We start from the raw sequence: 25,536 nt of genomic DNA, 5'->3' as shown, positions 1-25,536 counted from the left end.
GCACAAGCAAATTTGGAACAGGAAGAAAGTTTCTAATTAGAAAAGCTTTCAGCTAATTTATTAACACCTACTCTCTCATAACTGGTTCGACACACAATAAAAATCATTACTGTCATCACTGTAATAAAGGGTTTCAGTGAAGTCAACTTTCCCCACATTGTTTGTCTGAACGAGGATGTGCCTTTTGTCTTTTTTTAGGCTGCGGTGAACACTTTGGGTGGAAACCGCAGCTTGAATAGAAGGAGGCTGCGGCCGGGTTGGAAAAAGCAGCTGCCCTCATCTGCTCTCTGCCTCCAGCTCCTTCTGGACACATCTGTGTACCCAGGGCCAACTGTTGCAAAACACCCACTGACAAAAATAGCGTCAAAGGACATAAAACTAACAGCTGGAGAAAAGAAAAAAAAAAAACAAACATCTAAAAGGATCATGTTTTAATGACATTTGAAGGGATTTTTTATTTTCATTTTGTACAAAGAACTTCACAAAATGTTTTAAGAAACTGCTGCGGATGCCACTGACGCCATGAAGAGTAGAACATCACATGACCAGAACAGTGCCACAGAGAGACAGAGAAAGAGAGAAGAAGCGAGTGTGGGGTGGGGGGAAACGGGGAAAAAACTGTCAGGGTGTTTACGAAGAAAACGCTGATCTCTTCGAAAAGCTACTAAAAGCCACAAGTGAGCACTGCTAACACATAAACTGAAACGTGACCATCACTTGGAGGAATACTGTCCGTCACAGCAGCATTATTCGTCGTCCGCATGAAATCTTGAACTGTAGAGTCAGTTAAAGTGCCAGTCAGTTTTCTGGTGATTGCCACCATGCCACAACCAGGGGCAGCTCAAACAAAAGTGCTTGACTTCTGGGTTAAAAACTTTTTTTTTTTTTTTTTTTTTTTACTTTTGGACAGCAATTCTTACAACATGATTTATTCATTCCGGGGTATTTTTGTCTTCTGTAGCTGTAGCTGTAGGGGCTTAAAGTACAAAAATATACTCAAAGTAAAAAAACAATAAAAGAGCAGTGTTCCTAGAAACATTCAATATGAAGAACAGTAACAGAGGAGACGTCCCTCTGGCTTCTCAAGCTTCAACTCTGTAATGTGGCTCATCAGTCTATTTCTAACACATTTACCCTCAGTCCTCTATAAACTTTACAGCTTAAATAAATATGCATACAGGAACAAAAGAGAACAAAAAAAAAAAAAAAACAGGAAAGAAGGAACTAGAAGTCACTCTCTAAAACTGAGTGGGAGTATCTGGTGGTTTCCAAGGCCTTTCTCCTGCAGTCACATACAACATGCCTGATGCTGTGTGATCACAGTCAGACATTTAGAGAAGTTCGGTCTGACCAGTCCAGCAGTAAATGGCAGTGTTGTGGATTAATATGCACCTCACCATCCCAAAAGAGCGTGCAACGTGGAGCTCTACATGTCCTGGAAGGTGCGTGTTTCTTTATTGTTTCTTCTGCAGATCAGCAGAAATGTGATAAAACTCAAGCGCTTCTCATTTAGATTTTAAGTCTCTCCTTTGTCTTTCACAGTTTCTGCTGCCAGTCTCTCCTTCTCTCGCTCCTTCTCTTCGGTATTTTCTTCCGCTTTGGCGTCTTTCCTCTGCTGCGCCTCGTCCTCCTCGTCTTCGTCTTCCGCCTGGACGTCGTCCATGGCCACCTCTGCGAGAGCCTTCTCGTCCTTGCTGCTGCACTCCTGGGTTTTTAGCACGGTGCACAACTCCATCTCGTGGATCTCCACGTCAAACGGCGTGGCGGGAGGCACCGAGGGGGGACACTTGCACCCCGTGCAGCCCTGAAACCACAAGGAGACGCACGTTTCATTTACATTCCTGCGGGTGCGCGCGCTCTCGCTGGGGAGGAGCCGGGGGAGCTTACGGAGATGTTGATGGTCCGTGGCAGGCGTCCCGTACGGATCCAGGGGTGGACCTGGCTCAGCTCCTTCTTCTGCTCGTCCGTGAAGCGAGGCTGGTGTTTCTGCAGGTTCCTCAGAGCTTCGCGGTCCTCCTGCAGCACTGTCTCCATGTTTCTGTCCATAACAACAGGACATGGAGGGGATTATTTGCTTATTCATTTTAAAAGTTATATTTGTTGCCCCTCAACAGCCAATATCTTACAAGTAGTTAGATGCATTAAAAGTCGAATGATGCAGTAGCATAAAAATGCCTACTTTTCCAAAAAAAACAACAGCTTTTCTATCATATAGTAATGAAAAGACGTACTAAAACAAAACATAAGAATCAGCTAAAACATGAGACGACTGAGTGGGGAAGTCACATGGTACCTGACGGGCAGCTGGTACGTCATCATGACCTTGTCGTCAGTGTTTGCCATCAGCAGCCAGATGGGGTCCTGCAGCACACACTTGATGAACTGATCCTCCCCGCCGTCTCCTCCAGCGCTGCTACCGCCCCCTGCTGGCTGCTTACGGGAGTGGTCGTTCTCAGAGGAGTCGATGCTGCCAAAGTACTTGCTGGTGTGGCTGCCCTGGCTGCTGCCTGATTGGGGGGGGAGACGGAAAAAAAAAAAGCATACAAACAGTTGAAGTTAAATGTTACTGAGTCAGTTGAAGAGTTCGGAACATCTACGTCAATGAGAGCTCAGTGACCCCAACTTTTTCCAATACGATTTCGGTGGACAGTTTCTCAGAAGCAAGTTGAGATTTCAACTGTGATTATGCAACAATTTATTTGGGTAAGCCCAGAAAATTCTGCGTGGCTACGTGACTCAAACTACGAGCAGCAGGAAAGTAAGAATACACATTTTCTTTAGGCCTCCGTCCTAAAACTGCGACTCTCCGTACGCCGGCCTTTCATAATTCCACGACACACGCTGCACATGTCTGATTTCCTCTCCAGAGATGAAGACATGTGCACCCGTCCGTTGCTTCGTTGTTTGCAAGACATAAAAGAGATTTTGCACCACAGCTACGTAATCAGATGTGACGATCAAAGCGATGCCGAAACCGCGGACTCAGCTTCAACAAATAGTGAAACTAAACCAGTCATCTGTGAAGTACATGAAAGGAAATGCGTTTGATTTGGTGTTCCAGAAAACCTGAATCAATAACAGAGAAGAAAGTACCGAGTACAGGAAAGTGACAGAAGCGATCTGCTTTGAAAGGTCAGAACTGACAGGGTGGGCGGGGAGAAGTGGCTATGAGAGGAAAACCAGCTGCTTTTCAGCCTTTATCCGTTTTCTCTAACATGTTTGCTTGATATGACAAACTGATCTCTTAAAGCTGAAATTAATACAAAGCTGCTTTTCTCATTGTTTGTGCGAGCATTATGCACAGCTGATAAAGTCTATTGCTTAAACTCATGCAGGAATGAGACAAAAAAAAATAACACAAACTTTTATTTCCAGCCATCTTTATGTTGCGTTTTTCTACTTCCAACTTGGAACTGAGGCCGTTTGAGTTTTTAGGGTTTTTTTCAATTTCTCTGCTCCTGGAAATAAATTGCTGGAATGTCCATTACTGGGAAAATTGGAAGCTATGGATATTTTTGCTAATCGTAGAGCGATTGACTTCAAATAGTTGGAAATTACCTTATAAACCACCCAAGATTGCCCCCCCTTCAATAGGTGACCAATGATTGGAAATTCAAATGGTAATTTTCTGGTCAGTGAACACACCGTAACTAACCGCTAACAGGCTGAGCTGGCAAAAATACTCTGAGATGGACAAAGACTCAGAAGTTTGACATTTTTAAGTGCAGAAAGAGCACAAAAAGGAAATACTTTTTTTTAACCAAGATATGTCGGCTTTTCATTCATTCTCCCTTTGAACATGGAGACTTTCTGCAGATAAAAAAAAGGCTGAATGAAGACCAGCAAAGTTGTTTTGTTATATTTTTTTGGAGCTTTAACCCTCTCTCACAGAAAATGTTGGATTTGGGGATGTCTGCGGCATTTTGGAGGTTTTAAAAGTTACCATAAGGATCTAGAGGATGCATCCTACAATCATCAGTGCTAATTAAGCTAATCACTAACCACATTTTAACACGTCAAGCCCGTTTTAACAGTCAAACCCTGTTTCCTGAGTCAATCCTTCTCACACACTGTGATGACGTCTCTACTCCTGACATGAATAATTAATAACTCACATTGAGAAGGTTAAGAGTGATTGATAATTAACCTATTCGATCTTCATCAGATGAGAGAGCATAACGTATTTTTTTTTTTTATTTTAAGCTCCAAAAGTAGAACAACCTTGTTTAGTAAAATCTAAAACTACAAACTGAGAAAATGATCAAGGTTCACATGATGAATGTGAGGTGGTGTTTAACTGAATCGAGGCAGAGGATCATTAAACAAAAATGATAAGTCGAATAAAAATAAATGGTTTAGAAACAACATAACCAGACAAAACTAGATTCAAGACCTCGAAAATGAAAAAATACAAGAAAAAAGCTTCTCTGCTCCTTTTGCACTAGTTTATGTAATGTTCTTATGACAACCACTGAATAAGAGTAAATAAAGAAATTATTTATCAGAGGTGAACATTTTGAGCTCAAGTGTACTTCACCGATCCTCACTAAGGCACCACCTTTTTGCATCCATCATCCAGATAAGAACATGTCGAGGACTCAGAGTCAAGCTGAACTTTCTGTGACCCTGAACACTTCACCTTTAAACTCAGTAATCATTTAACTCGTTTAACCAAAACGGAGACAGCTCAATGATTCGGTCTACATGCAGAGCCTTGCAGAAGTGTTCCCACTCCGTGAACATTTTGGCATTTCAAAAACCAGAAAATTTCAAACGCATTTGTATTCAGACCCTAAATAAAATCCAATGGAACCGAATAGCTTATTGGAATCACCTGGTAGTTACTTTAAAGAGTTTATTTGGGAAAAAACAGGAAAACCATTTTATTCCAATTGTGTTGGTTTGTTTCCAAAAACTGTGAACAGTGAATTTTGTGGTTGTAAAGCGACAAAACATGGAAAATGAAAATCCTCCTAAGGCGTGGTATCTTTTGGACCAAATCTACTCACTAGTGCCGCTGGTTCCTGAGGAGCTGCAGCCGTTGGAGCCGGAGCCTGACCCTGAGGACCGCATGCCCGAGGACCCCGAACCGGAGGCGGCTGAGCCGGTGCCAGAGCGAGAGTCTTCCTGCAGCAGGAGGTCCAGCAGATCACTGGAAGTGGACATTGCATCCTGGTTGGACTCAACAGCTTCACCCTGAACAAAGAGAAAACATTTTGTAACATCTTAAAGATATTTCTCAAAGCTGAGGTGAAAATTATTGGATTATGGAGCAGCAGAAACCGCCTACGTTCTCATTCTCCTTGGATGGATCGTCAGAGCTCCTCTGATTGGTTGAACTTTGCCCCCCGACTGCTGCGTTCTGCACAGAGGGCGGGGCTTGTTGCGACGCTGCCAAAGCAGTAGCGACTTCTAACCGGTTGCTCGGCGTCTCCTCCAGCTGCAACAGGTTGAGAGGGGAGGAGCATCTCGACTGGAAGAGGGGAGACTCCGCCCCCTCCCGGTCAGCGGGGGTCTGCGTGAAGGACTGTGGGGTGCTGCTGCGGGACGGGGCGCAGGTGCCCGCCATGGGCACAGAGTTGGGGACGGGGGCAGGGGCGAGGGGCACCCCGGTGAAAGCGTAGTTGGGGTTGTAGAAATGCCCTGGGGCAGCACCGGGCTGAGACATGGGGAGCCCCATCTGGGGGAACATGTAGTTGGGCAAAACGAACGCCATCATGGGAGGTACCATCTGGGTGGAGGGGAACCGCGTTGGATCGGGTATGGGCAAAGGCTGGGGCAGCTGTGGGTAGATGGGGTACATTGGGAGCATACCAGTGGGGAAGGGAGTGGCGGGGATGCTGGCCTGGGAGCCCACCGAAGGCCACGAGGGGGAGTTTGCGGATGGCCCGAGGGGCAAGTTTAGAGGAACGGGGGTTGCGTTCGCTCGAGGGTCCTGTCGGTTCACAGGCAGCGAGCTGAGTTGGTCCGACGACTCCTGATGCTTCAGTCTCTTACCGCCGCGGCCCCGGCGGTGAGCGGTGCCACCTCCGGCTGCTGGGTAATCACGGGAGCAGCGAACACCTGAGCAAAAACAAAAAACTGCATGAGTATTTCCTAACCCACAGAGAAGAAAATACACATTTCGTCTACATACTGTTGTTAAATGCTGCCTCACACAAACTGAAATTGTTCATGAACAGCATCAAGCAAGCGCATCAGAATCTCATTTTAAAATGTTTTAACATTTTCCAACAAAAAGTCATGATGCTGCCACTACCATGCTTCTCTGTTAGGATTGATATTTGGGATAACACAAAACTATACCAAAAGAAAAACATACATCTTGCTTCTTAAAGGAAGCTGGTTGTACTGGATTTAATTTTGGGTTGTCGACTTTATGGGGACAGAATACGAATGTGCACCACACCTTTCAGATTTCCATTTGTATCACAGAAATCTAAACATTATGTGCTACTTTGTTTTGGTCTATCACAATAAAATCCTGATGAAATGCATTCAAGTTTGTGGCTTAAATTCGAGAGAGTGACGTTCACATCTTACCTTGTGGCAGCGCAGCAGGGGCGTGGCCGCGCACGTTCAGAGACGCCGTCTGATCGAGGACCCGCAGCTTGCTCAGATCGCTGAAGCGGTCGAGGAACGCCTGCTCCTCCTGCTGGGTGTGGGCCGACAGCACCTCTTTGGTTAGGCCCAGCCGGGCGGGAGCTCCGCCCCCTCCCGCCGCCCCGCCGCCCACGCTGCCGCTCCGCCAAATGTCTCTCTCCGGCTGACTTGCCTGAGGTTGAGGAGGCGGAGGAGGCGGCGGAGGAAGGGGAGAGGGGGCTACAATTGTATTACTGGGGGCAGTCAGAGCAACTGGAGTCGAGCTGGTGGTAGCCTGAGGCTTTGGAATGGTAGCCAGAGGGGGGGCGACCAGTGTTGGAGTTATAGGAGCCTCTTCCATAACGATGTCTGAGACGGGGGACAAGGAATGGCGAGATGTTAAAAACCAATGGCTTTTAAGCTGAAACAACATTACATAATAAAACACAAAAACAGATATATGCATACATGTCTGATCAAATAAAACAGAAAAAATATGCATCAGGGTTTCCCCCATTGTATTATAAGCCTGGCGGGCCACCAGGCTTTACTTGTGCCCCCATCAGGCAGTAAGCATTGCTTTTTTATTTAAGTATTTTTAAAATGTTTGCATTTTTTAAAGACTTTATAGTTGGTGTTCAGGTATTTATCTTCCAATCTTTCAATAACTCATAATTATCAAGTCATATTTTCAAATTTCCTGTCATTTTTAAACTCAAAAAGCCACTGGATGATTGACTGGCCAAGCACCCAACCACCGGGCTTAGCAAGTTTTCTGGGGGAAACCTTGTGTATGATTTTCAAAAATACTTAGAAAAGACAGTTTCACTGTCTTGAGAAACATAAAGCAGGGCAGAAAACAGCAACACATTTAAAATTAAACAGTTTTCTTTCACTCAGTATAACTGGGGCATCAAACTCCTGCAACAGCTGTAACTCAGTGATCTAAACAGCAAAATCTGCAATTCTGCATAAAATAATTCCAAAGATCTGGACTAGCTGCTGATTTTTTTAATAAAAAAAAAAACTTGATTAGCTTGATTTGAAGCTTTTAGCCATCTGTGCATTGCCGTTGTCAAATTCTGCTCGGTTTTGGAAGACGGTAAACTTCCAACGCTGCACTTTCAAGAAACGGCCAGACGCTAGGATGGCTTAAATCATGCAAGAACATTTGCAAGTTAAACACAAATTGCTCCAAAGATGCAGAGAATGTTTCCAAATGTCCTTGCAAGATTTGGTAGAAACAAGTCCTTCCTCGACACCACTTTACATGGCCACTGTCGTTTCTCGGACTTCCAACTGTGACCGTGCAATGAAAATAAAGCTTGATTTTACACTATAAGGAGGATCCATCTGACACCAAAGTGAGAGTTAAAATCTGAAAATCTGACGGATCAAGTGGGTTCCTGCCCACTCCTCAGAGATAGACCTTTTGCATCTAAGCTGTTGATTTTCAAAAGTGTAATAATTATACAACTATTAACTTTAATAATTTCTAAAGATCATAATTGGCTGTGCACCATGCTGAAAGCTAGGTTTGTGCAAGAAAAGTCATTTTTCTGAACTTTACCAATTCTGACAAAGTAGTGGTTAAATGCTCAGAATTTCACCAGAACCTACTAGATTTCTGCAAAAAGCATGCGGTCAAGAATTTTAGACTAATATTGGTGTCATTTTTGGCACTTAAGCTGTATTGGATTGGAAATTTAAGGCTGTATGTATAATTTTGAGTCCTCCTGGATTCTAAAACAAAATCCCCAATGCAGTTGTAATGTCTTTAAAAATTGCTAAAGTTGTTTGTTGAATAAAAAGAGCAGTTCAAAATAAACACACAAAAAAGTCCCAAAGAGTAATGACCAAATCATTTCTGTGATAAGAACTGAAGTTTTTGTAAACTGTTAATTAGCACTGTGTGAATAAAGGCCAAACATTAAAATATTAATCAAATAATTAGCAGAAAATTCTAATTGCTTTTTTGCTTAAAACAATTTTCAGTTGAAAGTGATGTAGATTGCCATTACAGTTAAATACTTTAATGCGTTAAGAAATTTAAAAGTACCAACCACAACTACAAGATTTTCAATCCTCTAACTTTAACAAGGCAATAATTAGACTGAAAAAAATATGTTAATGTACAAAAACTCCTAATCTAACCTGAAACATTGACACTTTGAAACTTCCAAATTAGCAAAAATGTTCTTTTTTATCGTCTACTGCAGACCAAGGTTAAGGAAAGGTTAAGAAAGAGGAAAGAAAAGATCTTCGAGGCCCGTGGCATTCTCCTTTAGGAACCTGCGGAGAGTGAGAGTGATGATAGTGCCCACCTGACTCGGGAGGTTTCTTGTCTCCTACATGGACGATGGTGCTGCTGAAGCTACACTGAGACGTAACTGAGGCTACACTCTCTGCCTTCGAAGCCATGGTCAGGGGAGGCAGAGGAGGTGGTTCACTTACGAGGTTAACTGAACCACCTGAAGAGAAACCAGCGTTGAAGTTCAGATGCACAGAGACATTGAGAGCCAGATTTGTTAGCAACTCAGGAAATGAGACACGCTCACATTTCTGTTTCAGACTGTAGATGTGGATAATTGCATGTATTCTGCTACTAGTCACCTTTAGGTAATAAGTGGAAGATGTCAAGAGTTTGGTTACCTTTGCTGTTGCCGCTGGCGTCCGGCTGTTTGTCATCGTCGGACGTGGATGAGGCGGTGCAGGAGGAGCCGCACTTCCTTTTTACGGTGTTGGGAATGTTACAGCTCTCCAGATATCTGCGCAGGACGAGTACAGGATGAGTGAGACATTGCGTACAAAAAAAAAAGAAGAGAGAGAAGGAGAGCTGTTTTTGAGCCTGCACACAAACCTGATGATGCTGTCCAGACAGTTGATCTGCTGGTAGGAGTAACCGGTCGAGGGCTCCTTCTGCAGAAGAGCCGCAGGGACCAAGGAGCTGGGCGGCTGAGTCATGTCCGCTATCAAGCCTCTGATTGGATCGCTGTTTATGGTTCTTACCCCTGCTGCACCTGGACAAACGTTGAGAGGAACAGAAACATATGTTCCCCCTGCTCCATCATCATCAACATTCTTGGATCGTTCATCAGCCAGCTGTGCTTTTACGTTACCTGCGCTGGTGTTCCTTCTGGGTAATGGACGGTTGCGGGACTCGATGAACATCTGTTGGCCGTTGGTCTTGACCATGTGGACGTCCTTGCAGATTTGTTGGAACGTCATCTTAAAAAAAAACAATAAAAAACAACAACCCTCAAACATGTAAACGAGTTAATAACAGGATATAACAGTTTTATTGCCTGTGTTTGCTTTTAAAAAACAACGGCGTCTCAGACTCACAGGTTTGTGCGAAGCCACTGCGGCGACTTCGTCCATGGCGGGGCCGTTGCTGTCGCTGGACGAGGCGGCCGAGGCACTGGGGTGCTGCTGGTGGGAACGGCGGGATCCCCGGGAGCCGCTGGACCCCAGTGAGCTGTAGCCCTGAGAGCTGCCGCTGTGGACCGGCTGGACAAGCAGCCGGTGGATCTGCTCGCTCAGCTGGACGATGTCGGGCGTGGTGACTCGACTCTCAGAGCCCATCGCCTGGGTGAACACATCCTCGTTCAGTGGGCTACTGTAAGCGAGAGAGGTAGAAGTGTGATACTTCTGCTTTGTTTCAAAGGTAACGCGAGTTTATACTTTTTTTTTTCTTTTTTTTTTTTAAGCGCTTACGTTCTGACTTTGTGACGTCCGACAACAAACGCCACCTTCCTGCTCCAAGGGTTGACGAAGGAGGACCAGCTGGTGTCGATGGTAACGTATTCTCCGCTCCGGGCGCACATCCGCAGGGGTGAGTAGTCGAACGGCTGTCCTGCAAACTGAAAGACTGAAAACGAACCGCGGGACAAGTTTAGAGGGAGTTTAAAACAAGCATGAAAGGCAAATTAGACACATTCACAAGAAAAAAGTATTAAAGCATCAGAAATGCAGCCTGATATCGACAACTATGTTCAAACTGCATCTACAGTAGGTAAAGTACTTTTATAAGAGTAAAAAAAACAAAAAATGTCTGAATAATAATTGATCAAGATCACAAAAACTAGCAAAATAGAAGAGACTCAAACAGCCTCACTTTTCTCATGAATGGCAACCATCATTGGCCTGTCCTCTGGGTGGATGTAGAGCAGGATGGGGGTTCCCACCATATCCTGGGGCAGGTACCCTAAAAGCGGTACTGCCCTGAAAGCACACAATCAGATCATGAGAACAAATAGTTTTTATTTCGCCAAACACTTTGAACAGTTGTGTGATATTTTATTTGATGTCTGAATTTGTAAAAGTTGCAATAAAACCACAGGAGTGACGATCAGTATCAACCTGAGGTCCTGATCAATATTCTAGCTTTTGCGGGTGATTTTGTTGATTGAATCTGGATTACTGTAGCAAACAGTTTTTCCATTCTTTACGTTGACGTTCCCAGTGGAAACATGACTGTCGGCTTGCGACCTGTACCGTTCTGCTCATCATTAAAATTTTAAAACATTGAAACAAAATGAGCTATATATGAACCAGGAGAACAACTTTTTCTGTAAGTTTTGTCCAAACGCAATTAACTGGAACTGCACAGAAATAGGTTAGTGCTGAATAATCAACAAGTCATAAAAGCAACTAGTGAAAGCTTAGCCCCTCAGCTAACTGTTAGCTGGAGTAAAAGTATATTGAAGACTGTATGTTTCAAATCAGAAATATGTTTAGAAAAAAAATGAGAAAGCAAAGTTTTTTTTAACCTCATGTTGGATCAACATATTAAGGTTATCCTTCAGAAAATTTTGTTGCCGAAAATAAAAGCAGAAACTGAAAAGTCAAGAACATGTTTTAAAGTGAAGGATTTAAAAGCAATACTATAAAATTTGAAGCACACACAGGACTTGTCGAATCTCCTGGTTTCAAGTGTAAACTTACTAAGATGGCCATCTTCGCATAAAACAAATCCTGATATGGACATCCCCAGTGTATGGGTATATTAGTAAAACACATCAATGCTGGAGAAGTAAACAAGAAGTTATTCAGATAAAACCATATCTGCGACTGAACTGACTGAAAGCCTGAAGTCTGTTAGTTGATATCACAATGCTTTTGCGGGCTGAAAACACTGCCGGCACACAGCAGCACAACAGTAACCACAACAAGGTCACTGACCTCTCGTCGACTTCCTGGAAGAGGCAGCTGGGAGAGTGACTGGTGGTGAAGATCCTCTTGTCTGGAGGGATACGAGGAGCTGAAAGGACCAGAGAGAAAAGATGAATATTTTCCCCTCTCTGCATGAATATATGCAAAAGGCTCATTTCTGCAGCACACATGCAGTCGGTTTCTGTGCATGTAATCCATATTCAGAGGAATATGGCAGTCCAGGACTAAATAGTGACACACAGCCTGTCCATCTCTGTCATTCTCCCGTCCTCTACAGACATCAGGAAGACACGTAGACGCTGTGTACTGAATCGCTGAAAGTGCAGCGTTTGCTTTGTGTTTACATAAGCTTTGCACCTGCCCGAGTCCTAAAACCAGACTCCCTCATTTTGTTTTGACTGTAAACTCTGTTTTGTCTTCCTCTGAATCACTGCACCTACATGTGTTTATCATTATTAAGCCTTGTTAACACCATAATACAGACACCTTCGTATCCGGAGTGGACCCTCTCGGCGATGAGCAGGCAACAGGGCTGCGGTTCTGCAGCGTCTGAGTCTCTGAGGGTGAGCTGGTAGGGCGTCAGGCGGAACGGGTGGTAGCGTATCTCGCCCCCCTGCGCCCGGTCGGCGCTGATCCGGCAGAACATGGACTTCTCCTGGGTGCAGTCGACGGGAGGAGAAGCTGCGAGGAGGGCAGAGTTAGTCAGTCAGTGCGGGATTACAATCCTGACTTTGAGGATTTTTGGGGCTTGACATGAGCAAACCTGAGCCAATGCAGGAGGCCCAAGGCGGCAGGCGGCAGGGCGCCGTGCCGCTGTAGAAGGTGCTGACGTCCTGCGGGGCCAGGAGTTCCGAGAACACGATTCCCTGGAGACACTCGGGCTTGCAGCGCAGCAGGGCCGAACACTGAGGGGACACGTACACGACCTTCCCCGACAGGAACGACACGGCCATAGAGCACGTGTCCTGGACAACAGAGAGCAGGACTTCAGCAAGAAAAACTAGTATAGCAGATTCAGAGAGCGCAGTAGGTGAAAGTGAAAGTATTCGAGGCCAAATGTTTTCTTCGGTCAAGAACTCATAACAGAAATAAATGGTGAGTGTGAACTCACTGTGTTTTTCAGAGTGTATTCTGAAGTGATGTTGTCGAGCTCCTCTATTGTGAAGGTCGACAAGTCCAGACTGCAGCCATGACACTCCTCCACACTCCACTGGTGGTAGTACTCTTTGTTGGCTGAAATACACAAGAATTTATTACAATCTCTGGTAAAAATGTGTTGAAATCTTTTCATTGCAGTAAAACGATCTCACAAAGTCAGATTAAGATCTAAAGACTGAGGCAATCAATGGAGAAGACCGAGTTTGGGTTTCCATCTGAATCTCATGGTTTGTGACGCCACAGCCTCTAACAGCCCACAGATCCACCGCTGTACTTTACAGGAGGCATGAGGTGATTTTCCACATGCTGGTCATCTGTTTCCATCATATTTTAAAAATTTTAATGCAAATAACTATATTCCTGCTCATCTGGTGACTGATTAAGATCATCATCCCTCTTTAAACAGAAACTTTTCTTGTCTAAAGTGTAATTTTGAAAAAGCCTTATTGACATTTTCTTCTTTCTTGTTACAATAACTGTAGAAATTCTCTCATCCCCCGCCCCCCAAAAATATGGATATTACATCTTTTTATTTAGAGTGTATTTTGATGCTTTCTACAACCTGGAAATGTGGAAGCGGCTGTAGCTGAGCTCGCATCATGATCGTCGCGACTACCATTTAAATGTTCTGGTCTTAAAAAAAAAAAGGCAACCCAACAAAAGCAGCTGCTCACCTCGGACCTGCCTGACACACTGCAGGGCGTATTTGAGAGCGCTCAGGGTGCTGGAGTGGCCCTTGGCTTTGCGCTCAGTGGGAAGGCGGAGCTTCAGCTCCTTGATGGCCTTCATTAGTTCCTTCTGCGTCTGCAGCCTGGCCGACTGATCGCTGCTCCAGCCGGAGGTGGACGGGGGGTCGTGCTCCGAGCTGTTGGACAGCAGGCTGTAGGCCAGGGAGCCGTTGGGAGGCGACAGACTCTGGAAGTTGGAGCTGGGTGATGAAGACAGATTTGGAAAATTAAATTTAGCAGTATGTTTTTTTTCCTTTCTTTTTTACAAAAATATAAAGTGTCTTTTAAAGACGTCATGTTGAACATCTGCACATTTAGTCATGCAACTACAGCAATATTTTGTTTTTATTATAATTTTATTTGACTGATCAACACAAAGAGTGAAAATTATGTGCTTTTAAAACACTTTTTGACAAATATAAATTGTAAAAGTGTGGCTCGCATTTCTCTTCAGCCCGTCTGAGTCAGTCATTTGTTGAACCACATTTTTGCTGCTGATATTTTGGTGTATCCGTCTTTACCAGCAGAAAACAAATCTCCACAGCGGTCCAAGTTGAATTTTTTTTCTTTTATATTTATTTTGTGCGCAGATCTCTGTGGCTGTTTTTTGCTGGAAATGCCTTTTTTTATAGTGGTGTTGTCTTTATTTTCCTTTTTTCTGTCTAAAGATTTTTATTTATCGAGGGTAATTTAAGAGTGAAATTATGAAATGTATGATTTAAAAGGTAATTTACATTACTAGTTTCATGACACACACAGAGTCTTATTATGTAGTCAGTTTCAGCTTAATAGATTTTATTTGCAGTCATCAGAGTATGGCTGGCTGAATACAAATGCATAGCACACTTTTAAGATTTTCTTTCTCAAAACCATATAAACACACGTATCCTTTTCCTTTTGTCTATATATATATATATATATATATATATAAATAAAAAACGTCCTATATTCTTTTGGCATTATTTTTTCTGAATGTGTGAGATCTTGGCCCACAAGGCAGAAAGTGTGCGCAAAAACGTGCATCAGTTGAGTTCGATGAAGAACGGATGTAGGTTTCTTGGAATTGACTGATAAGCACCATTCAGGTTTCAAATGCTGATATCTGTGGAGAAACGGTTCTCACTTCTAAAAACAGGACTCTGAGGTTTTTATGTCTCTTTGAGGAAGACAAATTTTTGTTTGAAATGTAGAGAAAGGCAATATTGTAAGGAAGTTTTAGAAGAATTTTTGAGGATTTAAATCATGTCATCTCACATCGTGCAATCAGAATTGATTGTTTACTCAGTTGCTAAGCATGCTTTAATTAGATGTGCATGAGATGTCTCCTGGTGCAAATGCTTGCAAAAAGTAGGTTGGTTAGAGATGCAAGATAATTTCATCTGCAAAAGCAATTCATCATTTGAGCACAAAGCATTCATCCAGTAGGATTTGATCATTGCCACCCTGTCCTAAACAAATCCTGAAATAACACAATGTTGAGGTTGGGCCTGGGTTTATTAGTGAATTAAAGGTCTATTTCACAGTTTTTGTTGATATTTTCTTTAAATCCAAACACATTTAGCCAGTTCAGATCTATACAACTGACAAATTTGGACTGAATACTTAAAAGATTAATTGCAGATACAGTTTCTAACCAGTGGTAGCATCTCATACATTTTTGGCATCTAGATCCAGTTAAAACCCCAGAAATAATAGAGTGAACAAATAAAGTGAAATGTCCTATTTTGATCTAAGAATTAATGTGCTTTTATGGAAATAACTCAGAAGCCAATCGATAAATAAGATGGACTAAAACCCAAATTGTGATGCAGGAAATAAAAGAAAAATATAATTTAAATAGAAATGAGAGGAAAAGGCCATTTATTTTTTCCAGAAATTCAGATTATCGTTCTTTTGATAACGGAATCAGAACATTTTCATGCTGATTCCAGACAGATGTTTTTCTGTAGCAAGTGATGCCACTTATCAAGCTTTATTCAGGTTATCAGGCTGTATCCATCCTGATCCACAGCTACAAAGGAAACACTTCTATCAAAGTATGTGTTTGCATGTAAAGGGCTTGAAGGACTCATCTGAAGACTTAGAAGTATCAGAAGAGGCGGTTCTCCTACCTCTTGTTGCTCTCTGTGGTTTCCAGAATCATGCCAGAGTCCTTCCCGTTGGAAGAGCTGTGACTGTGGGAGCTGGGCGCCGACTGGTGTCCGCACGAGGTCCCTCCGTCCCTCCCCGTCCTGCCCTCGCTTTCCCTCTCTCCAGAATCGTTCCCGCTGGAGACGCCGTCCATGTCGTCCGAGTGCGGCCCTCTCTGGTCACCAGACAGGCTCCCGGACCCTCCTCTGGAGGCGCCGCCCTGTTCCTGGCCGGAAAGGGAGCGGCCGCAGGTGCTTTTCTGCTCATTTCTCTCTAGTGACTCTGCCTCCCGGTCCTCGCCGCAGGCCCCCGCCGCTCGCCCCCGACCGCTGCTGCTGGGCACAGACGTGGAGCTGTCATAACTCATACTAGTGTAGAATGAGGTTGTACAGCTCAGCTGGAGCTACTCAAATTTAAGTGGGACTACTATGTAAATACAAGTGAACCATAGTTGTCGACTTAGAGAAAAAAACACGACAGTTTAAAAAACAAAAAGTGTTTTTCCTTTTGGTGGCTTCAAGCCCTCTTTGAGGGCAGAAAAGCTTGAAGTGTCACTCAACGTGGCGCAGACAACAGATGAATTTCTTGTTATGAAACAGCCCTGGCGTGGATCCTCGAACAGATGGGATGAGCGATGGAGTCAGAGTGGGAAGATTAAAAAAAAAACAGCTCTTGGTGAGAGCAAAAAAAAGAAAAAAAACATTTGCTGCACTCCTGTAGAGAGGCGAGTCGCTCCGGCCGCTTAAAGGCCACCTGAAACAAAACAGAGAAGGTGCTCACAAAATGGTAGGGAAAGTCAGGAAAAAAAAAAAAAAAAAACAGACAAAAAACATCCCATAATATCAGCTCATCGCGTCCCCCCCTCTCCAAGGTAAAACTTCAACATGGCCCTGAAATGCGTGCTCCGCTCTGCTCTGGCTGCTCGTTAGAGAGTGTGGGTGTTGCTTTGCTCCAGCTGATGGACTTTTTTGCACAGATTAGCCAGAAATAAAAGAGCAGAAAGACAATAATCTTCAACTCCCGTTTGCATGGTGCAACTGCATACGCACTCATGCCTAATTTAGCAAAAAAGGTACACAGTCAGTCGTCACAGCACAGTGCCCTTTTGCCCAGAAGACGATCAAAATAAACATTACGTCAAGCGCAGGAAATAATGCTGGACATCGGAGAGCTCTCTCGTTCATTAGGGCTTTAATTGGGGGTAGTGTCTCTACATGCTCACAAATAGCTGCCACCTACGCAAGTAGGAGTCTGGTTCTATTTATTGGCCACCAGGTAATCCTATAAGAGTTACAGATGCGTCCGAGAGACGACGCAGGCCGCCGCTAAGTCGTCAATCCTTTCAATTTTATACACCTGGCTGCTCCAAAAGAAGCTTCCGAAACTCCCCACTGGCCGCTGAAAGGTGTGCAGAGATGCTCCGCTGCCGCGTTGGTGTGTAAAAACGCCCTTCCTTCCCCTCCCCATCCACCCCCAGGTTGGCAGCTCAGACAAAAAAGCTCTCTGCCCTGACGCAGAAACCAGATTATAAGAAGGTAACAGGAGTGGACAGCCAGTGACGACCGCGGCTCATAAATATATCCCAAATCAAGGTGATTGAGTTGCATGAGTTCAGTAGTTCTCGGTGCGCTGGGTGGCCTTCATTAAATTGCTAAACAGCATTATGTTTAGTCAGATGGATGATGCACGCTCTGCACATGGCACAGTGTGTGAGCTGTGGCCGAACTGGGCGGGAGGAGGAGAAATAAGCAGGACGGCTGAGATGCGAGCTGGCGTCCATGCACAGAAGAAGATTCACAAGTGAGGTGGTGGTGATGATAAAGTGTTAATGCTCCTTTTCTGAGATTACAACTAGTCTTCAATACACATCACCTTTGAAACACCGCCATCACACTGACACATGCAGCACATTTTAAAAGTTTCAGAATGGTCTAGTCAAAGTCCAGAAAATTAAAGCTCATGTGTATTTTTCCTTCACCTATACAATTACAGACCGTTTGGTTTTGGCTGGATATGACATTTGAAAAAGTGAAAAAGCATGGATGCTCTTTGGGGATGAAACAATTAATTGTGATTAATCGCGATGAATTGATTATTAAAACAATCGTCAACTCATTTAGTAAATCGATCAATTGTTAACTAGAGAGTACAGATTCTTAAAAAAGGACAGTTACTGAAAGAACAGCACTGTACGAGCAGTAATTAACCCAAAACTCTACAAAAATATATTTATTTTCCATTTAAGATAAAAAAAAACAACCCAACTTTATCTTTGTATATAAACATGTTTTCTCAACTCTCTAAGTGGCTAAATCAGTTTTAGATTCAGCTCTTTGCAGGAGTCGGTTCTGGGTGTAAATCAGGGAGCTAACATGCTAACGGTAACGCCTCCTCATAACAACAAGACTTGTTTGATCTATAGGAGTAAAACACACACAAACACTGGGAGAAGTGTAAAACTATACACTGATAACTCTGCGGGACGAGATCTAAATTTATGTCCGCCCTCTCCTCTTCTGCGAAATCGGTCTCTGATTATGCAAGGTACCGTCTATGTTGGCGTGGGAAGGAGCACGGCATGACATAAACACTGCTTTGTGCTCTTGCAACACTGTTTTCTTCATAAAAAAAAAAAAAAAAAAAAAGATTGACACTTCAGCTAAGTACTGCACTTGATCTACACTGTTCAACAGGTTAAGTGGGGAGACAAACCAGCTGGACCAACATCTGTAGCTCAATGTGAACAACTGAATAAAAGTTCCCTTTCAGGTTTTCATTGTTTTACTCTGTCAAAAAGCAGGTCGATGCTCTTATATTACCTCCTTTCTGCACAATGTAAAACTACAACTCATGGACTTGCAGCCCTGCTTGTGTTTACAGATGTGTACACTCTGAACTGATGAGCTCAACAGCATTTAATGTAGTGAAGAAGTCAATTCCATATTTCCTCCAACTCAAATCAGTTGAGCATGTTTTGGCTTCGAAATGAGACACAGCCATCCGTTCCCAAGGTAGCAGTTACAAACAACCTCACATACTTACCAGGCATGAGCCAGTTACTGGAATCAAGGTTAGCAAGCTTTTAAAAACAACTTAAATTTCCTGTCTGTTCCCACAGGTTTCCCCATGTTTCAGGAAAACTTGCGATTGGGATGCAGTAGAAGAAAGTCGCAACAATGATATCAATTCGAATTGAGTCCCTTTTTCTGACTAGATCATTTCAAAACAGTTCTCGACAGCTCCAATATCGCAAAACTCCATGAAGCAGGAATAATTGTTTATTTTCAGCTACAAAAAAACAAATTAGACCTCATACCAGTCCACTATATGGTATCACTGGCAATGAAGGAGAACAACTCCAGAAGTTGCCAAAGCTCTGCTCCAACAGTTGGCCAAAAAATTTGCTCATCTCTCACAAACAAGATTATAAACAGACAAGGAAACGACTGTTGAGATGATAGTTATAATGTAATAAACAGCAAACGGTCTGTGTGTAATAAAGAGCCTCAACTTGAAGTCGCAAAACTCAGAGCATGAAGCCAGACGAGGTAGAACGGAACATAAAGATAATGTGGTCTTAACAATTTATAATGCAAGTTGGAGCAACTCTCTGCTGTTAGCTGGAGACCAAGGACAAGCAGCTATATTTGGGCATGCACAGACTGGACTTGGAGGCCGCACTTTGAGCTGAAGCAACAACAAATCTGAGAAACAAAAACAGAATGTTCAGAGCTCGTTACATGACATTATTTGCTTGTTTTATCAACTTTTCCCCGGATGATTATTTGTCGCATGACTGGCACAGCGAGTGACCAACATTTAAAACTAAAAAATAAATATATCCTTTCGTATTTATGATCTCTTCATGTTGCTTGTTCATTCTTTCCTTAAATTCCAACTACAAAATATTGATTATGAATAATGACTGTCTTAATAGAGGTGACCACTGCCCCCAAGCCAGGATCTGCTTGGTGGCACAAATGAACAGAAATTCAAATTATTTTATTATATAGATAAGATACGGGCTGGTTACCAAGAAACTGCACTTTTCTTGTTTTACTGTAGTGGTTTTTCAACTGCACAGTGCTGATCAGCTGGCTGATAGAAAGCTGTTACACTTTTCTTCTCACCAAGAAAAAAGAAAAGACAAATTCAGGTGTTTTACAAATAAAGAACTGCCACCAATCAAAATAAATACATTCAGGCGTTGTTTAATTTGCATTTTCTCTGGGTCTATAACTAAAGATGAACATTGCAATACCTGAACTAGTCGATGTGCTTTAGGAACAGTTCCTCCATTAAAAAAAAAAAAAAACAGATCACATTTTTTTATATGTTGACATACTGATATCATACTCTGAGAATCTCACAAAGAGTTATAGGAGCAAAGAATCCAACTGTTTGGATTATTCAATTTAAAAAAACAATAACCTTTATAGCCCAGTTTGCATTCATGCAACAGTAAAATAAAGACCTAATCTGTAGGATTCTGTCATAATCAAACAGCAGCAATTCATGAGCAATCAATGCAAGACACACAGCAGTAATTGCTTGTACCAAAACAATCACCTGTAGTAAACCCCGGTGTAACGTGAGAATACTTCCCGCTGCAGATTACGCATTGACTGCAGAAAGATGCGGTCCGTGCGTGAACAAGTGTGAAACTCCAGGAAACCAATGCTCCTATCTACGGATCCAAGCGGGCCCCCAAAACCGCGAAACAGCGCAAATATATTAGAAAGTAAAAAGAAGAAGAAGAGACGTCGCGTCGCTATTTCGCTCGGCTCTCTGCGCAACTGACGCGCGCACCTCAGCAGCTGGATCCAAGCTATTCTGCCTTGTGTACACACACTCACACACACACAGGCACGTGTCCGCGGCGGTGTTTTCTGCGAGCCTCGCGGCGTGCTGATTGGTCGGCTGGCTAGACCAATGAGAGAGCGCACTGTGCTGAGAAGGGATGAAGGAAGAAGGCGTGCCAGAAACCAGGCTCAGCTGCGACCAGAGGCTTGTGTGTGTGATCTGCAGCACACTGAACTGAATCTAGATCAGCGTTAAATGACACAAAACCCCACATCATGAGGGAAAAAATGGAGTTAAAATGGAGGAGCTAAAATTTGGTTTTTTTTTGTTTGTTTTTTTACTATATATTCTCAGATCACACATATTCTCTTCCAGATAATAATAATTAATCAACATTAAAGAGAGCTCTGACGAACAAAATGGGTTCAAGAAGATCAACTCTTCTTTACTGCTATAATTATTCATTCCATTTCTCAGTTGTGGCTTGATTTAGAGGAAACCAGAGTCAAGTTTCCTGGTTGGTTATCCCCCAACAAGTTGTAAAATGAGTGTCAGTGGGTGGCTGACGGCTCATCTACCAGACCACATACAACAGCGTGTCATTATGCGTGTCATGATATTTATCTACACTGTCTGCACATTTCTCAGGCAAGTGGAAACTCTCCAGTCATCTGCTACACATGGGGATGCAACAAAATAAGAATCTATAATGAATAAGATCTTCATGGACTGTCAGGACAGAACCCAAAATGAGCAGAAAAGTGATGCGACAGTTTGTTACTGTAACCATTCCTGGTGCTGATAGTAAAATTAGTTCAGCAGCAGGCATGGATCAGTGTGACATTTCCACAGTATGATAATCTTGGCTAAAAATACCTCCGCATCATTTTAGCCATACGAAATCTATTGTTTGTTCATTTGCTAAAAATATAAAACATTAATTATTTATGTTATCTGCATGTTATCTGGAAAGTTTAATCAGCGTAATGTGGTTTTCGCAAACCGCCAAATGTATCTTTCTCAAAAGAACAAGCCTGTTTTATAGCCAGCTGACTGATGAGCAGCGACAATTAGGGCGGAGGTTACCGTGTTATTTTATGCTGCAAATTGACTGAGCAAACTCCAGCAGTTTCTCTAGAATCTAATTTAAAAGGACTTCAAAACTGTGATGACAAGACATTATAATGAGTTAAAACTGCGGTGCTGCAACACGTTAGACTGTACATGATGGCTGTTTTACTTGTCAGCAGCGGTATTTCTGGACGATTCAATGTTTCTTGAGAGCAGCGTGGAGAAGCAGAAGAGGTTAACCAGCTCTCACATGACTACATGATCACATAGATCCAAAGTATATTTAACAACACCATCAGTTTATTAAGAAAAGGCTATTTTGCCAGTAACACTCTGATCCACATACACCCCTAGTAAAATGAAGCAGCCAAACAGGCCTAATGCACTACAAGTATGTTGACATCCTTGCAACGTAGATGTTATCCCAACGCTGGGTGTCACAGGTCAGGTCACACAAACATGACAGAAACTTAATCACCTTTGGTACCTTAAAGAAAGATTGGTTGTCCACTTTCCTGCAGCCCTCCACCTTTCTGAGAACACGCAACGCACACGCACCTTCCCTTACCAACTATCACTCTGCGTCTTTTCTTAGCATTGTTCACCAGGCAACAGAGATTTATTAGAAGACAGTTTAACTTCCCCAGTCATTAAAGGAGCAAGTACAGGCATCTTGCAGACTGACAAGAGAGAGATTTCTCACCCTGCGAAGACTCAGATTGAAATCTCGTGAACTGTTTGAATGTAAAGAGTCACTGGTTCACACGTGCCTAAATAGTTCAAAATGTAGAAAACGCCGCCTCTGCCAACGCCCTTACCGCCCCACAGCGGGCTTGCTGGTTTGGCCAGACTTGTTTACAAGCAAGCTGGAAGTGCCATCTTGAAACTGTGCAGCCATGATCACGCAGAGGATGATGTTTTTAATCTCTTGCCTACCGAGGCATTTCCACATTAAAAAACAACAAACAAACAAAAAAAACCAGTACAGGTGCATCTGTGCACACTCAAAGCCCTTCTCTCATATCTTCATGAGTGACACAATGAGTAAAAAATAAAAAATAAAACACAATTGATGCAAAAGCTGGGTTTATAAAACTGCAAAAAGGGATATTTATGGATGCTGCAGATGCAGCTTGTTGATGATAGAGGAAAGATGCAGAAATTGCTGCAAAGAGCAAGTTTAGGAAAAATCTTTTTCGTTTCGGGAGAGAGCGGTACACCAGATCAATCAGAGAAATGTGCATTTGTCTTTAGATATTTCATTTAGAAAATCAGAGCAAATATCAGCGTCTGATAAAAGAAAAGCAAGAGAGAAAAAGGAAGAAGTTGGCACATACAATTCTCCTTTTATATCTAATCAGTCACGTACAAGGTGCCTTCCACCCATCTCTCTCCTGTAGGGAGTTTCTCTACGTTTCTCCCATATCTGGTAAATTGGTACCTGTGTCCCTAAATCAAAAATGGTACAAAGGAGTTTCGGTTGGAAAGAGAAGAAGAAACGTCTTCACTGAGACCTCCGTTATCAGTTCCATAAGTACAACACTTGCTCAGAAACCTTCATTATCAGTTCATTCTTCCCAGTAAATAAGCGAAACAAGTTTTATTTTCCAAGACAACTAACAGTCACAACAATATGAACAAGTGCAACAACCTGCAGACATTTCTAAATACAAAAGACTCAACCCTACATTAGCGCCTTACATTAGAGGCTACCCTACACTTGGTCTAAATTATAAAAATGATGGTTATTTCCAGTGGTGTAATAAACCAATTAAAAGCCGACATGGCATGGGTTAGCTGGCCAAATTATTTAAAGTTCTAATGTTTTTCCAAAATTATCCAAACTAAAATTCTCAAATGTTCACTCCACATTCGGTACATGGAGCCTTTGATTGACCTCTAAGAAAGAAAGAACCTGTGATGAGCTATTTGTCTGTATATCTGAAAGCCCGTCTTAGATTGGCAGCCACAATAATTGACAAAACATATCTTAGTTAGCATGGATCTGACACAGATGCATAGTTTACATGCCTGCTACTTCATAGGTGCAATGTATCCATAAATCAAAAAAGGAAAAACGAAAACAATAGACAAAAACATGAAGAAGCGGTACTATTTTCTAAGCCTAACTACTACGTTAGTATTAACACTGGTTAGTTGGCAGGAGTTCAAAGCACTGATATCTTCTGAATTTGTGTGTCTATGGTTTGTTTGATAGTGCAAAACCTATGCGTAAACTGGCCCTTTATTGGAATGCGTGTAGAACTATGAAGATATTTCAAAGCTAACTCTGGCATTGAGCTGTTTGTCAGCAGCTTAGGGCTATGACAGCTAGCACGCTAGCAAAAAAAAGCAACTGTTAAAGTAAGCTAATGAAATCCCAAGCAAGCTTACCTTATCTCTTTTCAAACGTAGCCACAGTTGATATGATGCCTCCCGGTAAATAACACAAACTTCTTCGAAGAAAAAAACAGAAATCCAGTCAATATCGAGTAAATTCGCTTTGTCGCCCTATGTTGGCTGTGCATACATTTCTGAGCTCTCCGCGAATGTAGTTTACACGCACGGGTACACGTGTGGCAGTTCATGCCTTGGCAAGTGATGTCGAAACAGCGGCACTGATTGGACAGGAGGAGACAGTGACCCCGCCCAAAACACACCCTTCTGTTTTTTGATTGGTGTTGATGGGCGGGGCTATCGGCACGAGGCTTCGCAGTCACGTTGCTCAGTGACTGGAACTGCAGTAAATTTCCAAACAACAGTGGAAACACGAGAGGACCGACCTCCTACCTCAGGAAGAGTTTACCGTAATATAAATCATAGCCTGGAACAGAAATATGAAGAAGAGTGATGTTATGATATAGGCTACAAGTAAATCAAACTTCTGTGAAATCAAACTGTCCACTTAGGAAGCAACACTGATTGACCCGACGAGGGTCCCCGTTGTCAATCAGTGTTGCTTCCTAAGTGGACAGTTTGATTTCACAGAAGTTTGATTTACTTGGAGTTATATTGTGTTGTTTAAGTATTCCCTTTATATTTTTGAGCAGTATACATAACAACAGCAATATTACTAATACTACTACTACTACTACTACTACTATTACCACTACTACTAAAATAATAATAATAATAATAATAATAATAATAATAATAATAATAATAATAATAATAATAATAAGAAGAAGAAGAAGAAGAAGAAGAAGAAGAAGAAGAATATAGACTATTTACATAATTAAAATAATTTTACTCATTTCCACACCCCTTGCATTGAGTACACTATTCCTATTTCTGATTATTATTATTATTATTATTATTATTATTATTATTATTATTATTATTATTATTATTATTATTATTATAAGAATTGATTTCAAGAAAAAGAAGAACAGGAAGGACTAAGAGGAAATATTATTTCTTTTTTTAAAATCTGAATAAAGCTCAATCTGTATGGAAAACATTTGAAAAAATGAGTTGCATATATTGTAAAATCTAGTCATTGGTTGATTGGCTGTATAATCCATGTATCACAAGTTGCATTTAAAGCTGTCCTTTTTATTTTAGGCTGCTGGAAACTTTGAACAATGTTGTTTATTTATTTAGATCGCAATATTTTAAACATTTTGCTTTTATTATTGTTTGAAATATAATTCTTCTTAGGCTAGCAAAAATATTAGTTGAAAAATAAATATAAAGGGTGTTTAGACTTTTTAGTGTTGTTATTATTATTGATAACTATTGAAAAACCTCATATCAACCTTGGATCTTTTTATTGTATTTTACTTTTTAGCCTTAGTGTGTAATAACTTACTCTTTAACCATTTATTCCTATTAGAAATATTTTATTTTACATTTTGAATCTTGTTTATGGAGTTACTCAGCCCAAAAA

At 42.1% G+C, this 25,536-nt stretch overlaps 1 protein-coding gene across 2 annotated transcripts; it reads right to left on the bottom strand.

Moving 5' to 3' along the window:
- Window positions 1-424: 424 nt before the first annotated feature.
- per1b (period circadian clock 1b) lies at window positions 425-24,215 on the bottom strand. 2 transcript variants are annotated; one of them, XM_008435460.2, is made up of 20 exons: window positions 24,042-24,215; window positions 15,755-16,526; window positions 13,590-13,843; window positions 12,869-12,990; window positions 12,521-12,722; window positions 12,244-12,438; window positions 11,767-11,845; window positions 10,700-10,806; window positions 10,300-10,453; window positions 9,928-10,201; window positions 9,702-9,810; window positions 9,443-9,602; window positions 9,235-9,350; window positions 8,907-9,053; window positions 6,544-6,951; window positions 5,291-6,063; window positions 5,010-5,196; window positions 2,294-2,507; window positions 1,888-2,038; window positions 425-1,804 (listed from the first exon to the last, which is right to left on the bottom strand). In XM_008435460.2, exons 2-20 carry the CDS (start codon window positions 16,138-16,140, stop codon window positions 1,517-1,519), a joined length of 4,326 nt encoding a protein of 1,441 aa, XP_008433682.1. In that variant the 5' UTR covers window positions 16,141-16,526; window positions 24,042-24,215; the 3' UTR covers window positions 425-1,516. The 2 variants fall into 2 exon arrangements, with proteins under 2 accessions (XP_008433682.1, XP_017166040.1); XM_017310551.1 differs by lacking the exon at window positions 24,042-24,215 and adding an exon at window positions 20,343-20,602.
- Window positions 24,216-25,536: the final 1,321 nt, after the last annotated feature.

Source organism: Poecilia reticulata, linkage group LG18 (genome assembly GCF_000633615.1).
Source record: "Poecilia reticulata strain Guanapo linkage group LG18, Guppy_female_1.0+MT, whole genome shotgun sequence".
NCBI lineage: Eukaryota > Metazoa > Chordata > Actinopteri > Cyprinodontiformes > Poeciliidae > Poecilia > Poecilia reticulata.
This window is presented reverse-complemented; position numbering and strand designations above follow the sequence as displayed.

What these genes read in the sequence shown, in the direction of transcription:
- per1b (XM_008435460.2), bottom strand. Translation starts at nt 16,140, where the DNA reads ATGAGTTATGACAGCTCCACGTCTGTGCCCAGCAGCAGCGGTCGGGGG. An exon ending in GGTTGCCATTCATGAGAAAA is followed by an intron (nt 10,454 to 10,699) that starts GTGAGGCTGTTT and finishes GTTCGTTTTCAG; the next exon opens with TCTTTCAGTTTGCAGGACAG. An exon ending in CGCCAGCGGCAACAGCAAAG is followed by an intron (nt 9,054 to 9,234) that starts GTAACCAAACTC and finishes GTTTCTCTTCAG; the next exon opens with GTGGTTCAGTTAACCTCGTA.